This window comes from Amyelois transitella, chromosome 9 (genome assembly GCF_032362555.1).
Source record: "Amyelois transitella isolate CPQ chromosome 9, ilAmyTran1.1, whole genome shotgun sequence".
Lineage (NCBI taxonomy): Eukaryota > Metazoa > Arthropoda > Insecta > Lepidoptera > Pyralidae > Amyelois > Amyelois transitella.
The window spans coordinates 5,652,008-5,670,058 of record NC_083512.1 but is presented as its reverse complement, the minus strand read 5'-3'; the positions used below and the strand labels follow the sequence as shown (position 1 = coordinate 5,670,058).

Below are 18,051 nucleotides of genomic sequence, written 5' to 3'. Positions count from 1 at the left end.
CTCGCGTGTATATCTCTGACCGTTATTTTAATTAGTTACACGAGAACAGTTCGCTTTCAAAGAAAAAGAGATTTTACGCTACAAGTCGACATTCTTCAAATACGCCTTTGGTTTAAAAGTATACTACAATTTGCTAATAGCGTTCTAAATGAAGTTGCATTTAAGTGCCTCATGTTTGTATGTAAAATAAAACAAAAATGCAATCGAAAAATTGTTTAGATATGAATTATTTAGAAGAAGTGCTAAACTGAAAATTTTGTGTCAGACGGATTTTGAGATAACATGGACCACGGAATGATTAAATCACGTTCATTTTAAGCAAATTGTCTTTGTAAAATTTAATGTTACATTACATTTTATAAGTAAATTTATAAGTAAGTTTATTTGTTTTCGTAATCTGTGTTACTTCATGTTATTTCATGCATACATGAAGGACACAAATTTTATTTTCTAAGCAAAGAAGAAATGTTATTCACTTACGTAAAAACTAAAATGTTGTCATAAATTTCGTGTTTGCACGCTAGGGGGCATAACAAGACACGCAGTTTACGACAAGAAAACCATTCACAGCTCAATCTTCACTTGTTCCTTGGATACGGTAACATTGAGCTGCAGTTACATGCTAAATTGGGCGCTTCCTACGATTTCAAGGAGTTTCTGCTCTGTGTGCTGTCATTGAGTAAAGAATATACTGGAAAAGTCTAGTATTTAATTTCTGTTCTTAGATTTAAACACCTAAACCTTATTGTAATTTTAAAAAGTCCATAACCATAATTTTTAAAATTACAATAAGGTTTCATGATCATATCATGAAACTCTTTGAAGGAGGGTCGTAGGGTATACTGTTTTGTAATCGTGTTACCCTTCGTTTGAGGAATAAAATGTATGTCTATCTAGTTTCAGTGCCGAAGAGAAAACTCTTTTTATTTATAATCATTGCAATAAGTTTGTACCTTTTGATGAGCTCCAAGATCCGGAGTCCAGTAAAGATATACAGAAAAACGAGTTGCGAATTTTTTAAACGTTTCCTGGAATCAACTTTCCTTAGAATTTATAACCACTGCCAAGCCATATTTTGTAATAATATTAAAGATTAATCAAATTGATATAAATTATGAAATATTGAATACCGCAATGTTGAATATAATTGAAGTAATAAACCGTTATTCAATCAAGAAAGCGATGTTTCCTACGAAGTTATTGATTTCTATTTTTCCAAGAAAATCGCTCGAGTCTATATAAATTATGAAGTCAATTTGTGCAATGTGACCTATAGACCTGTAGTTATTTTGCAATCTCTCTTAACGATCATTCAAACTCATTAAAAATTTTGCACATGCAGCTGTTACTTACCCTAATATTGTAAGCATCAGTTTTTTAAAGACTATAATAATTAAGAAACGATTGTTATATCTTTGCCTTTATTTGTATTTAAGTTATTTATAAATCTTATAGTCCAATAGCTTGCGTTCAATAAGGTATAATATATAATTAGGGTAATAATTATTTTGAATCATCTTGTTAAAAACAATTTAATGTAAGAGTTATGTAATGCCTATTTGATATTTACCTTACATTTTCTTATAAGGACTGGAAATAGTCTTATTCTACTTTAATAACTACTAAAAACCTAGCAGACAGTAGCAAGTAAATATTATTTAATAATACTATTTGACTTATTCAGTAACTTTACATCTACAAAAGGGGTATAGGGTGCGACGGCCGTGAAATATTTTACGATTCTTGAGACATAAGCCTGCGAGGTAGGGCCGAACCTTCACGTATTCGTCCCTCCTCGGTGATTTGTAAAGATGTACTAGTGTTGCTACTGTGATATGTTTCCTGCGTTCCTGTAGCTTTTTCAACTTAGCTCAATTTATTTTGTCATGCCAGGTCAGAGAAATAATGTAACAGAAAATGCTCACAGATTCGAAAAGGCACAATTATTTTACATATAATTTAACTGTGAAACAATTTGGTATTTTTAAACTACTACCTTACAGAAATCAGTGTAACAAAATTTCTGGGAATATACTGCATTCCCATTTAGATCATAAAACCATGCTCATGCTTGAACAATTAATACAATGCAATCCCTTTGTGGTAGCTTAGATTCAGATACGCATAGGTATTGTTATCAACGTCTATGTCATGATTCCTGTTGACGGCCTCTGTGGCGCAGCGGTAGGATGCTTGTCTGTGACACCGGAGGTCCCGGGTTCGAATCCCGGCCAGGGCATGATGAGAATAGAACTTTTTCTGATTGGCCTGGGTCTTGGATGTTTATCTATATAAGTATTTATTATAAAATATAGTATCGTTGAGTTAGTATCTCGTAACACAAGTCTTGAACTTACTTCGAGGTTAACTCAATCTGTGTAATTTGCTCTTTTTATATTTGTTTATTATTTAGAACTGGGCGACCGAACTCCACTCGTCGTTTTTTGTTATCTGCTTCATATGACGTCAGAAAAACCATAAAACGTTATCATAATATAAACTTTCATATTATGTACGTGATTCTAATCATCCTAAGCCTGGATTCACAAATTTGAATTTTAAGATAAAGCACTCTTTATGAATATACCTTTTCTGACCGGGTCATAAAAAAAATATCGTATAGTTTGTAATCGCCTGAGAATAAATACATTATTATTATTCGCATACCAATTTCAAGTCTGTATTTGTAGGTATAAAAAAGGGAAAATATGCCTATTACATGCATGGTGCAACGCATAGTCGCAACGGTTCAGTCGATCTTGTGAACAGACAGTTGAAAAACGGATTTCAGGAAATTGTCACGAGAACAAAGATACAATTTTTTTTATTGTACTCGTATATGAGCAGTTTGTATGGTGTCGGTATATAAATTTAAAATTTTCCCCAAAACATGAAGAAGAAAAAACAATGAAATTGAGAAATGGAAAATATAAATGAAAACAAACGAAAGTTATTTGTTTTGACATTTACTTGAATGGGGAGGAACAATTCGTTGACTCAATTTTGAGCGAACTATTGCACCCTCGGGTGCATGAATATTATTTTTATTGCCGTTCGATATTCGTTACGATATCTTGTTCTACACTATTTCCTATTTTTTTTTCAGCTAATTTCTAAGTGATATCATAGCCATATTTATTCGCTACTAATGTACCTTGTTGTACTAGATAATTATTATTTTTTCCGAGTTACATATAGTCACGCCATAATCATAGCTGCGTATTTTGACTGTGTATTAGGTATATAGTAAACAGAGTTTTTAATTATTACTAACAAAAACCAACCAGCACTGAATTTTTAAAGGTTTTGAAATCATGAATTAAGAAATTATTATTGTATGTTGTTAATTCGGCAATAAGTTTTGAATGCCATTGATGAACAGGTATATATCGTATATTTATAATATGTGATAACTTAAAAATATTCATACATATCTAACTCTTTTAACCAAAGCGGAATGAATGTAATTGTATTTTGATAAATAACAAAGTCAACAGAGAGCAAAATATAGGCATTCACTATTTTCCGGTCAACAAAAGAGTCGTGAAGCACACAGAATGCAGTGAAAATATATAAATATCCTGTAGTGACGCGAGCGCGGCTTCCCGCGGGCGCGTCTACTTTACATCCCCTACTTACTACAGTTGTAAATAATGCACGATCATTTTCATGTAACGAGCAGATAAATAAATAAATATTATATACAAAAAATCGTGCAGATTAACCAAGCTCTAAATAACATAAAAATACATGTATGTTGCTTTTTAATGTGTTGGTTAATACATTCAGTCAGAAAAGTATCGGGAATGGATTATTTATTTATGGTTCCAAATTCAAATTTTTGTTTTTTTTTGTTGTTGTTAGATTGGCACAACTGTTTTCCATTTTGGCGCGGAGTTTGAGTTGCATCTGTTGTTTACATTAAATATAGTGCTATTTTTAGTTATATCATATCTAGTGTGTATTGCTAATTTCATAATGGATAAAAACATCGAACAAAGAGTTTGTCTTAAATTTTGCATTGCCAATGGAATATCGTGTTCGGAGTCACTGAAAATGTTACAGAAGGCTTACGGTGAATCGACTTTATCAAAAACTCGTGCTTATGAGTGGTACAAAGCGTTCAAAAGCGGTCGAGATGTGATGGAAGATTTGCCTCGCTCTGGTAGGCCATTAATGTCTGCAACTGAAGTTAACATCGCAAAAGTGAAGGAAATAGTGACTGAAAATCCTCATTCAACTTTGAGAGAGATAGCCACCGAACTTTCTGTATCTCACGAGTCGATCCGTACCATTTTAACTAATAATTTGGGTATGAAACATGTTGCCGCTCGGCTAGTCCTGAATTTTTTTCAAAAACTCAATCGCATGAGAGTCGCTGAGGACATGCTAGAACGAGTCAATTCCGACCCAACATTCATGAAACGCATTGTTACTGGTGACGAGACGTGGGTTTACGAGTTTGACATGCAAACTAGTCAACAAGCTTCGGAGTGGCGCCTTCCAACTGAACCGAAACCGAAAAAACCACGCCAAAGTCGTTCCAAGTCAAAGTCATGTTGACTGTTTTCTTTGACTATCGCGGTGTTGTGCACTCGGAATTCTTGCCGGAACGTCAAACGGTAAATAAGGAATATTATTGAGTGTTATGCGGCGTTTAAGAGTGCAAATCCGACGAAAAAGGCCAGATTTGTGGAAAAAAAATTCTTGGATTTTGCACCATGATAATGCACCTTCGCACAAGGCCATCATTGTGAACGAATTTTTAACCAAACACTCAACAAATACCATCGAGCAACCACCATATTCACCAGATATGGCTCCAGCCGACTTTTTTCTTTTTCCTAAACTCAAATTACCACTTCGTGGCACCCGTTTTCAATCGGTAGAAGACATAAAAGAGAATTCGCGGCGAGAACTGACCTCAATTCCGGAAACAGCGTTTAAAAAATGTTTTGATGATTGGATTATTCGTTGGCGTAAGTGTATCGTTTCTAAAGGAGCATATTTTGAAGGTGATAAAATAAATTTGGATGAATAACAAACAGTTTGTGTATTATTGATCTTTTCCTGCTACTTTCTTGACAGAGTAGTACTTTTGACTGAGCTGTAGGGGCCTTCACCGTGACAAGAGACAAAAATCAAAGAACAGAGACGAGAAGAACAAAAATAAGATTTACTTTAATAAATTTATTTTCATCTCAAAATATGTTGAGTGATTTTTTGTCACCCAAATACTGGTCTTTCTCTTTAAATATTCTTGCTAACTCCAATTTCAACTCAATCGTACTGTAACATTTTGAGGACCGAAAATGTTACAGTACGAGTGAGTTGAAAGTTCAAATTCCTTAAAATGGTCAAACTGATGTTTTCTCACTGTGATTGTTGCCTTAATCTTGTAGCGGGAAACTGTTACGAAATTATAACTTTATTAAGCGTATAAATAAAAAAGCTACGCTTTAGAAAAGAGGATATAAATTAAATTAAATTTTGTACATATTTATATCTATGTCTATATATCTCTTGCGGGGTAGACAGAGCCGACAATCTTAAAAAGACTGAAAGGCTACGTTTAGCTGGTATGGCTTCATGATTTAAATTTTCACCTTTATGAATTATAGTCGGACAAATGAAAACCAAAAACCAAATATTTGTTTGAAAAAATATGTCGGTGCTAAACGGTCTTTATAACTGTTATGTTAGTGACGATAAACTGACCTACTCGTTTGCCTACTCTTTATTTATCTATTTACCAGATTCACAAAGCAGTAGAAGAATCACAAGGAAATCCTGTAACATAATCATGAAGTGCAAGTTTTAAGAAGCATTTGCGACACGGAGTGCGTTTGCCGGACAAGCCCAATGCGGCCGTAACTTCACGCCCGGGCGGCGGCGCTAACGAGCGGCCACATAAAACAAAATGCCAGCTCGGAAAGGATCCCTAAATTTACTTAAATGCCAAATAAACTGCGAATTGCTTCGCCATTTATGAAAAAGACCCCATTTTTTATACTGTTTGTCTTGAATCCCTTGTAAAAATGATAAAAAGTTTATAAGGTCGTGTTCTCGATAGTATAACTCGGCAGATGGGTAGGTAGGTGCTTAATTGTTTTGTCTAACAAGTACACAATCTACTTAATTCTTAATCATGGAATGTTTCGACTAGTACTCTGGGAAAGCTCCGATTTCCATTGTGATAAAAGGCAATGACAAAAACGAGTCACAAGTTATTAAAATCAAGTACAAGATTTATTGGAAATAAGCATACCAAAACGTGTTATTACATCAGTATAGGGTTAAATGACTAAAACAGAATTACTAGAACATAAAACCCATTTTTTATTTATAAATTTAAGTTTGCTTACACTCATCATAATTGTAAGAAAAGTAATGTATTTTCTATTTGTTTCCCTTAGGGATATAGTTCACCTATTACTTATTTAATTTCTTTATTTTACGTCTAGGGTTCGTTAATATCTAAGTCAGTTGATTTGGCATCATAGTATTTTCGTGTAATATGTTTTGTCGATTTGAAAAATGCGTTATTACTTAGATACCAATGCTCTTGAGTACATTCCCAGAGGTAGGGTCTACATTCGAAACGGCGGGGTCAAATCCCAAATGTGAAATAGAATATCCAACTGAGATTAACGATATGGCTGGCTACTCTCTTTGATGGAGAAGTGATGGCTTTGGAAAATCATCGTCGAAATATCAGCAATTGAATTGTACCGGCAAGATAAGGTAACCTTTTAAAATGTGTGTCCTACTGTTAAGATATCGTTCTATAAAAAACTTGAAACTGCAAAAATGTATGTTATAAAAGGAAGAAAAATAACTTCTCGTATGTGTACTTTCACAAAAACTTCTGTATAGGGTAATTCACGAACAGGAGGCTTAGACAATGTAGTATCGCTTCTTAACGAAACGATGTCGAAGTTCTTTTTCGTCTTAGAGATAACGATAAACATTTCCTAGCCAATGTAACGCAATTGTCGCGATCGTTGTGTCGAACGGATCGTTCGATAAACAAACGAATATTGGCTATGGTAACGAAAATTTAGCTGTCAGTTTCAAATTGGAACAAACAAAGCGGGATTATTCTAAAGTTTAAGTGAGTGTTTACTGTGAGTGTGGTGAGTCGTTTTTAATTGATATTATTAATTCTTGACGCTTTTTAATAATCTTATAGCAAAACTTTGATAGTGTTAAATTATTAGAGTGTTTTGACATAGTTTTTACGTAGATTTCTTCAAAATTAAATAGAATCATTGTGATTGTAACTGTTCAAAATAAATATAGTTATTTTTTTTATTTTTAGTGTTAAAGAATGGATTCTAGGGTAAGGGCAAGTCCCGAACAACTCTCAACTCTACTGGAGTATATGGAAAGGTAGGTAAATCCAAGTTATTTTCCATTTCTTTTAAATTCAATCGTACAAAACTTTTGTACCACTTCAATCGCTAATGTAAACAATGACGCGATAATAACAATGAAGCATTTGTGTATTGAACCGTTGCTTATGTTACAGTCATGGGGACCTGGCTAGGCCTGTTGCAGGGGCACAAGGTCGAGTACGGTCAGACCAATTATGGTCTGATCTTACTAATATACTTGTATTAAATTCCGTTGGTGGTGGTGTCAACAAAACAACAGACAAGTGGAAAAAAGTAAGTAATGACTAGCAATTCTATTCCAATAGCCGTATTTGAAGAGTCTTTGTGATTATAAGTTCTTTCTATGGAAATTACTCAGATATTTAGTTATATTTAATAATCTTTTCTACATATTACATGCCAAGCAATTTGGATGTGGATCTGGTATAGATAAAGTCACAAGTTACAATCTGCTTTGATGTGCAAATCAAGCACCTAGAATATCATATATTATTATCACATATGTGCAAGAAGAGGTAACAGGGATGTTAGGAATTTTTTGGTCCAGTGGAGTTACCAATTTTCAACTTATGTGGTTGTATGCATACTTATGACTGATAATTCCAAAAAGGTATGGGCCGATTTAAAATCCAAGACTAAGAAAAAAGGTCTGACCTTGCGGCAACATGCCAGAGGGACTGGAGGTGGACCAGCTAGCCAGAAATCCTTGTCGCATTTGGAGGAAAGGGTTCTGGCTATTATCGGCCCAACAGCAGTGGAAGGACAAGACTCTATACAAGAGCTTGGATTTAGTGTATGTATTAACCTTATTTTCCAGTACCTCATGTAACAAAATTATTAGCTAAAAATCAATACTAACTAGGTAAATCTTGTTGAATAAATATTGTACTTGAATATTAGAAATTAAAAATTTTAGCCATTACACATATATAATTAGATAAAACAGTATACTATTTAATTAAGTATCTACATATTCAATAAATATCACCATAATAACTTTTTCAGAGACCTCAATCTTCTGCACCTGCACCCTCTCAATCATCTGCAGTTGTTGCCCAAGAAGATGATCCAGTATATGTGGACTATGGTGGTGGTGTGGTTAAATATTAAAATAAGTAGATAAGTATATTGATAAGTTAAAAGACTGGATACTTATTAAAATTGTTATATTATTATTATTATTTTCTTTTTCATTTGATAATAACTTAAAAAAATATACTTAAGCTTAAATAAAATGAAACTATAAATTGTATACAGACAGAATTATCTATTCAGTAGAATGCTGCATTCTACTGACTAGATAATTTCACATAGCCCTTCCTCGAATTAACTCGTTTTGATTAGTGTTGGTTGTAGAGGTGTTATGCTGTATACTTTGATCTTCACTACCATCAAGAGCCTCAGCTGGCATATCTGTTGGAGCAGGTAGTTTAGCATGTATTGCAATATTATGCAATACACAACATGCGTTAATAATTCTGCTAGCCACGTAAGGCTGATAGTGAAGAACACGGTGTCAAAGCATACACCTCCAACGAGCCTTCAGTAATCCAAAACATCGTTCTATGCGAGATCTGGCTTGCACATGACGTCTGGTATATATTTCTTCTTGGGACCCTTGTTCAGCATCTAGTATAAGCGTCATCAACCAAGGTCGCTGTGGATATCCAGAATCCCCTGAAATTACATACTCAATAAATATTTTATCCTACTACTATTATCCTACTACTATTATAAAGGCGAAAGTTTGTATGGATGTTTGTTACTCTTTCACGCAAAAACTACTTAACCGATTACCATGAAATTTGGTATGTAGGTAGCTGAAGACCCAGAATAACACATAGGCTACTTTTTATCCCAGAATTCCCGCGGGATTGATAGGGTTTCCATGCGGACGAAGTCGCGGGCGGCCTCTAGTTCAAAATAAATTGAAGAACTATAATGTATACTTGGGTGGCAAACAATGAATACCTACTAATTTAATTTAGTTGATTTCCAATAGTTTTTAGAAGTAGATGTATTATTTAAATGAAATACTTTACATATGTTTATTCCATATAAGTTTTTTATCTATTATGGTTTGCAATGAAATATAAGAAAAAATGTCTTACATACCTAATAACCAAACATGTTCACCACTTTCATGAAGCCCTCGCATGAAAGTCTCTACATGACTAGCGGACCATATGTGGGAGTCATGTGTAGCACCACCAAATTTTGGATTGACATTAACTATTTTTAAATCGAAATCGCATATCTGGGGAAAAAATATACAAAACAATTTGTTTTGGGGATATAACAATTGATAAAAAGTTATATAATACTCAATCTGTGTGATTTGTCCCTATATATTTATTTACATGTGATACCTTTAACAGGTATATTCAGGCCATTTGAATTGAATTAACACTTTATTGCACAACATATAAAGAGTAGTATATTTAGGTGTTTTGATAATAAAAATTAAGTCTAGTTTCTTACCACTTGAACATTTAATGAATGATATCCTTTTCTATTAAAAAATGAATATTCATCCTCCTCTGGTCTTACTATAGCTATATGGGTACAATTAATGCACCCAATAATTCCAGGCAAATTATGTCTTATATGGAATCTGGAAATGTTAACAATTATAATTATAACAAATACTGGCTGTAGGCCTAGGTCAAATATTGTCCCACACCTACAATTGTCTGGTATGACCCTGTGGCTAAAAAGCTTAGAGTACACAGCACCTGAAAAACAGTAATGTCTCTGCATACTCGTGTGGTTTTCTTTATAGGATTAGACTATAAAAATTTCTATAAGTATTCTAAGTTTAGAGATAAGTATACTTATTTCCCTATGAGGTTAATCCTTATGAAAGTTCTTACCTTTACTTCCAGGGAAATTTCATTGGATCCTTTCAATCCAGTATATCTTTTTAGTTCGTCGCATAATCGTCGAAAAGTTTTTTTATCAAGCCTGAAATGTTGTATAAACAACAATTCCGGCATATCTTCAATCGTTTCCATATGTCTTCTTGATGAAAATCGCCTTTGACGCCTCACCCAGGTATTCTCATTATGTGCAGCCCACAATAAACGTAAAGAATGCATTTTTATATAAATAAAACTGTATTAACGCAACGTAGCCCTTGTACACAAATCACAGCTGACTGTAATTTTCGGCCATTTTGTAGCGATATCGACAGCCCCCAAGCTTTCGTTATTATGGCGAACACATGTCGAATCGAACGATCGCTCCCGAAGAGAAAGCGAACGTCAAAAGTGCCGCTTGGCTACGCATTTGTATTGAAATAGGCGAATAAACAATTCGCTAATTGACGATTTCGTTTCGTTTTCGACATGAATGTAAACATTGTCTACCAATTTTGTTATCGATCTCGATCGATCACGTGATTTAGCGAAGGCTTATGTCATCCCATACATTTTTTTATTGCCGAACTTCGTCATCGTTTTCAAAATGTTACTTTGTCTAAGCCCCCAGGTTTATCTTTCTCCGAATATGCTTACCATATGGTAATCAAATATGAACCGAAGAGATAAAGTAGTAGAAGATAAAAATATAACGTGTCAAATTGGTAAATAACTCCACCGTTTATCCTGTAAGAGCCATTCATACTAAAGTTTTTCTTGGCCATAGACGCGGTGTCCCTGCGGCGAGTAAGACTCATTAGATCTCACTTGACCCTAAAATTGTCGGAAATATCGCTACTGTAAATGAGCGCATAAATACTAAGTTCCTAACTTTAATGTAAGTACCTGGTTGACCGAGCTTTGCTCGGTTTATTGTTTTTGGTAGAACGTGTTTTAATATTAGTCAAGTTTTGCAAACATCTTACTTTAGCAGCACGTGTGGGACGAGCGGACACTGGATTATTTTCAACAACACGTTCGTCAATCAAAAGCTACAGAAAATAACCTAGGAAAATCACAAAGAAATAATAGCATCGCTGAAAGACAAAATAGCAGTATTTATGAACGGATTAATTTCTAGCATTAGAAAGCTCCATCTAGTATTGAGTAGAAAGAGTTTTTTTACTTTTATACCCAGTGTGGCCCTCATCGGTCATGGTGTTATAGATGGTGCTGATATAGTTTCTTAAAACGCGGTTTTTAAAATGTTTATATATCTTATCCTTGAGCCGAAAAGCCCCTAATCTGTAACTTTCATGAAAATCGTTGAAGCCGTTTCCAAGATCCTGATTATATATATACAAGAATTGATCATTTAAATATATTAGATAGATAGATATCAACGTACATAAAATTCCGTCTTTATCCCTTTTGCGAAGACTGAAAGGCCACGTTCAGCTGTAAGCTGTAACTAAAAATTAAAATGAAATGTCAAAAGTTCTTTGTTATTGCTGCATTATTAGTTGAATTTTTAGTCAGCTAATGTGATACACTTCAGATTCTCAGAAATAATCATATTCCATATTCTGTAGTAAAGCTAAGGCAATTACGGCAGTCTTTTTGCATTTACCGTGAAGTCTGAAGGTCTCTCAAGGTGATTATTTTAGCTGTATCGAATTATCCACTATGAAAATACCCGTGACCTTTGTATTTGAGAAGATTACCTATATTATTACTATTATTTTTCAAAAAACTATTTCAGTTTATATAGTTATTAAACGTGTTTTTTTATATGTTTTAAAAAATTAATTATTAAGTAACAAACGTGATGATGGTACGGAAACATTTGAGTCCGATACGCACTTGGCTGGTTTTTATTATAATCATGTTAATGTTTTACATTTTATTTTATAGCAATCGCTAAACTACCTAATAAAATACTCGGTAAATTAATTTCATTAAGTCGTAGTGCAATTGATTTGTTACGAGTAGGTACAGTACAGGTTTCTGAAGTTTGATGAACTTAATTGTAGGCATTTTATTAAATATTCTGCTTGTTTACGAGTATAAATTAAAAACAAATTAATTTCAGGAAATTGCTTTTTTCAAATTTCAAAGATCGTAAAATAATAAACTTATACTCAAATAACGCGGGTTTCACGAGTTGTAGGAAGTAAAGTGAGACTTTAGGAATATACATATATACATTACAGGAGAAATGTAGGTACAGAAGAGGAAGGAAATAGCATACGAAATAATCACTGCACGTTTTATAATGGAAATATTAAATCAAAAAAAATCTTTGATGTTTTTCTCTGGAAACAGTATAATAAGTACAGTATAAGTTATGGCATCTACTGCATAAGTTTTCCAGCGTGCTTTGCTTGTCAATATGAGGTGAACTAATACTAGGTATAAACAAAACTATGAATATTATAGAATGATCAAACGATCAAACCAACTTCTGGAAGCGAAGTTCTATCATTGTTATATGATTTGCTTCATTCGAAGATATAAGTTTATTTGTATAATTTTTTAACTTATGCTACAGTACAGATTACCCCGCAGAAGTAGTATTATGAAATTGACCAATAAAAAAAAGAATAGGACTACTCCATCTCGTGTCCATGGATGTCGGTTAAGCGACTAATGGATAGGTTTATAAACTTGGAATTCTTCTTTTGGGCGATGGGCTAAATATCTGTCACTATTTGAATCTCAATTCTATCGTTAAGTCAAACTGCTGAACGTGGCATATCGGTTTCTTCAAGACTGTTGGCTCTGTCTACCCCGCAAGGGATATAGACGTGATGATATGTATGTATGTATGATATGAATCCATTCTATTTGTGAGTTGAGCTCTTTAGGTACGTTTAGCCATGTTTTAGCGGGAAAACGCTGGCACAAGGGAGGTGCATAAATCACATATGTCATAGTTTAATAACGTCTGACAGATTCGAGGGCGCAGCATATTCTGCAATATGTCACATTCGCAGTCCGGCCTTCAGTCTGTCTCGATGTGATTAATTTATCTATGTTTTATTTCTCTGTTCTGGTTTTTATGACTATTTTGGTTTCTAACTCTTTGGTTTTTAATTCCTAACTCCACATAATCCTTCCAGCGTTAGTCTCCGTTTCTTCGTCAAGTTTTTACCTTTCAGGAGTGGAGCCCGAGGTGCACCTTCGAGACACTAGTTCAAGTAGCTACCTGTAATAGTATAAAGATGCTTGATTGTATTAGGTAAGCATAATATGTAAATCAATGACAATATGTTGAATACATTCAATTCAGAAACGTTAATCTGAAAGAGAATAATTCTTCTTTCAGATTCAGCAACAAATATTTGTGTTATTATTACTTTAAGGGAAAAAGCATGCACAAAGTCATTAAATTTTTAATGAGCTTCTTTTTGTTGTAATTATGAGTTAATCTTCCATGATTGCGAGTTTTCATTTACAAGCGGTAAACGAATTCAACTTGCAATCATCAGATTCGTTTTTCCTGGTTAATGGCATGGTCATTAATTACTATTCAACACATGTTTTTTTGTTTTTTTTTTTGCCTACATATTAAACATTGATTAGACACTGTAGACCAGACAAAAAAAAAGAAATTTTTATAAAAAATCGGAAAGCTGATCTCAGGCCCGGACGCATAGTGACAAACTTGAAACACGCAAAGATGGACGAAAGAATTTTCAAGGTTTACATTCGGGCTAATGATTTGATGAGATTAGATCTTATAAAATACTTACTTCTCTTTCTTATCATAGCACACTGCTGATCGCATTTTTGTTGCTGTCTTACAACTTGAGATCCGTCGAAGTCGTTGTTTTAACTCTTTAGGCCACCGATTACTTTTATACAACGTTTAAAACTAATCGGTGGCCTAACTTACCTTACTTTATTTTGATAAGTCAAAGCAATATTATCGAGGGCAAGCTCACTATCGATAAGCCAAAACTATCGATAGTATTGTAGATTTTGATGCTATTGTACCAAACTGAGCTATTGATAATATCGGCTAATCGATATTGAAGATGATTTCCTAACTCAACTATCGGTAGTGGAAACTATTGATAGTTCGGCAACACTATAGATAGCTTAAAATGATGAAATTTTAAGCTATCTATATATATATATAATATTGTTTGACGTATTTGGATGTATTCATGGTCCGCCTATGACAACGACTCAAAAGAGGGAAAATCTGAAAATTTCGCAGAGCATTTGTCAAATTTGATGGTTAATAGAGCAGTGTGAAAATTCACACTGCAGCATTGCCCTTTCCAGCTCATTCAGTTCTAAATTCGAATTATTTCCGGCGTGGCGACACACATAGACCACGGCGGTCACTTTACTCACTAAGGTTTGTTTACACGGCTGCTCTTTTGGAAAACGGATTCAAAGCATATATTTTGTACGTCGAAAGCTCTGCTTTATGAATACGCTTTATTTACGGAGGCAAATGTTTCGTGTGAATTTTGTTGGTCACACAGTGCACTTGGCAGCTTTAGTCACTTGTTTGTAACAGTAAACAAAGCTTGATTCGTAAGTTATGTGGTAAGGTAATTAGCCAAGTATCAAAATAAGTTATGCGTATTTCACCCATGTCTTTCTGGTTCCCGGCACCAAACAAATTAAAGGTAACAAGCACTTACTAAATAGATACCTATAACGAGGTAAACTTATAACATGTGTTAACGAAATCTTATTAGAAATGAGTTCATGACGACTCTGAAGTGTTTAAGTATTAGTAGTCCAGTTGTTAAGACTTATGTCATTTGCTGGGCTTCTGTATTTTATTTACGAATGCACATAGTTTTTGATAATGTATATATTTTTTAAATTTAAACACGACAGAGATATAAGTAATGGAAAACGTTTCAGTAAAATTAATTTTTTTTATGAAATAACAAAGTTTGTTATGGCCTGAACTTATTCATTTTTCAATTATATGCAAAAGGCAAACTGTTATTTATTTAATAGTTATTAATATAATGTTTACATTATATAAATTAGTGTGAATATTTTTAAATTTGTTATAGCAACCAATCACTCTTGGCTGGTCAAATGATGTACAAAGTTGAGATTCATAACCGGCCATCCATCTACATGGCCTTTTAGTCCTTTCAAGACTGTGAGATTGGTCTATCCCGCAAGTTTATGCAATATTAGCATACCAAGTCACTCATTTATCAACTGAAGACATTAAAAAAAAAATGTTAATCTGAAAGAAAATTGAAGTGAAATGACGTATACGTGGCTATAAATATTAATGGCGGTCTAAGGCTAGCGGCCTGGGGAGTTGCGCCGTTCTCGGAACTCAATCCAATGGCGCCGCCTAGCCGGACATTATAATACTAGGAACAAAATACATTATAAATGATTTTTAGAATCAATGTCTACTATGGAAATAGTTTGAACTTCATCCGAAATTTAAAATCGTTTTGAAGAAATTGATGGCCCTTGAACGTCAACATTTTTTTATTGATGATTCGAATTTTAATCTTGTTTGTTGTCTCATTTTGACATACGTAGGTATTTTCTGGATCAATAAATGATTGAAAAAAAGGACAATTTTTTTTACTTAACTAGCTATATAATCTTTTCTAACGTTTTTAATTAGTGAATAAAGTTGTTCATTACTTTTATGCGAAAATCAGAAAAATTCCTAAATTTAAAGTTCAACCAAATTTGATTGAGACCTACATAAGAACTATGGTATTATAATTTTGCAATTTAAATTAGTTATTTTAAAATGAATTTATTCTCTACTTATAGATGTCACTTTAATAAAATATTAGCATGGACGCTTGCACTAGATGACTATGTTTTCTATATTGTCGCCTTTAGCAATATCTATGCAAAGAGGGGACTGCCTTTATTTAAGTACTAGTCCGCGTATAATAGTTATTTTGGGCATCATTGAAGCCCACAAAGAGGAATTATTTTCCCCGTTTTTTTCACATTTTCCATTATTTCTTCGCTCTTTATAGTTGCAGCGTGATGATAAATAGCCTAAAGCCTTCCTCGATAAATAGTCTATTAAAAACAAAAAAAAATTTCTATTCGAAACAGTCGTTCCTGAGATTAGCGCGTTCAAACAATAAAATAAACTTTTCAGCTTTATAATATTAGTATAGACTGGAAAGGCATGACAAACTCTTTTTCCTAAATTTATTTTAATTTCATCTGACTGACGGCATATGCTAAACCATAGACGTTGCAGAATTCCGTTGTATAGATATATCTATAAAAAACTAGGCCGTTGGTATTGTGATAATTTATTAACTACGGAAAGGAGATATTTTTAGCATTTTACGTCCAAATTCCATTTTAAGTCGTGGTCAGAATCCACGTTGGTTAGGAAGCCGGATGCTCTATATTCGATGCTCATATCACTTTCCGTCCGCCACGAGGCTAACCACAAGTTACCGGAGAAACCTTATAAACTCTATCTATCTTATCGACTAGAACACTATACAAGTTAAAAGTTTGTATTTAATTTTTTTTATCGATTACCTGTTCTAAGTTAGAAAGGGGCGCACATAAGCAAGTTCCAAACTTAATATATGAATATGGATTTGTATTTTTTTGTTTGGAAGTAGGTTAAACTCTAAACTCTTTGTTTATTTACTTTGCCGCCAGGGGGCATCAAATTTGGGCTCACATAATAAAATTATTCTCCATAATAATTTCATGTTTTACCCTGGTTTCGCTCTCCTGGGATTTGCAGGACAAAAATATTATTCTTTTTATGTCGATTCAAATTTTGAACAAATGAGGATGAAATTATAAGTAGTACTTTTGCCTTTTCTTTGTGGTAAAAAAATATGGGCCATGTTTTAATGGTCGCTAAGGACTGAAACCTGCCTTAGGATTTTCTGATAAATATACTCGTCTGATTCTGTATTCGCCTCCTACGACATCTGGAGGAAATATATAGATACTCTAGTCAATTTACCAATACAGACCTGCCGGAAACCTTATTGAAGTAAAAAAACTAGCTTTTAGCTTTCTGACGTTAACGATAAAACAATCACATTTATTATTTTTATGAAGGTTCAAATCACATTTTATTAAAAACATTATTGCATCAAATTATATTTTATGAAGTTAATGTCAAAAACTTTGAAACTCATCGTAAATGAAATTACGATTATGGACTAATAAATCTTTCATTATTTTCGCTTGGCATTCCAAATATACAATTTTCATCTTGTTTATGCGGTCCCGAGTCAATAAAGTCATCATTATTACTGTAATACTATGAAAGAAAATGTCAGATTCAGAAGGTTATGGTGGAGGGTTGTTTTATGAATTGGACGCGTACCTACCCTTTAGAAAGAGACGGGGATAGGTAAAAGGGGTGGCGCTTTATTCGGCCGGTGCAAGCCACTTGCACCAGTTATCTACGAACGTTAGGCGAAGCCGGTCGTGTGCCAAGCTAACGGTGGAACTCGCGTTACAAACTTTTGACGGAAGATCGGGAGTATTTCATGTATTTCGAAGTCGCCCGACATCGGCTAATCACTTTTTTGCGTGTGTCTGAATGCAATTCAAAACAGTATTTTTCATGTGTTTTCTGTTAGTATACTTTTGACGATAAACATTTTCTCTTTATTATACAAAACGTTGTCGCAATCCGGATATATCGTTTTTTGTTAACTAAAGGACAGTAATATCCTTAGCTTAACTATTTCTGAAAGTAAAATACACGGAATTTAACCTTGAATATTTTGGCGCCCAACGTGTAACTTTGATCATTACACTATAAAGAAAAGTGCGTACTT

General features: G+C 33.7%; 1 protein-coding gene and 1 long non-coding RNA gene across 2 annotated transcripts; one reads left to right on the top strand and one right to left on the bottom strand.

The window, feature by feature from the left end:
* Nucleotides 1-6,901: 6,901 nt before the first annotated feature.
* Nucleotides 6,902-8,578, top strand: LOC132902081 (uncharacterized). Its single transcript, XM_060945872.1, has 5 exons — nucleotides 6,902-7,136; nucleotides 7,322-7,392; nucleotides 7,532-7,670; nucleotides 8,008-8,190; nucleotides 8,403-8,578. Exons 2-5 carry the CDS (start codon nucleotides 7,331-7,333, stop codon nucleotides 8,505-8,507), a joined length of 489 nt encoding a protein of 162 aa, XP_060801855.1. The 5' UTR covers nucleotides 6,902-7,136; nucleotides 7,322-7,330; the 3' UTR covers nucleotides 8,508-8,578.
* An 82-nt stretch (nucleotides 8,579-8,660) lies between these two features.
* Nucleotides 8,661-10,881, bottom strand: LOC132902082 (uncharacterized). The gene is made up of 4 exons (XR_009657004.1): nucleotides 10,271-10,881; nucleotides 9,879-10,011; nucleotides 9,513-9,654; nucleotides 8,661-9,074 (listed from the first exon to the last, which is right to left on the bottom strand). It is a non-coding gene; the product is annotated as an uncharacterized LOC132902082 (long non-coding RNA).
* Between the last annotated feature and the right edge of the window lie 7,170 nt (nucleotides 10,882-18,051).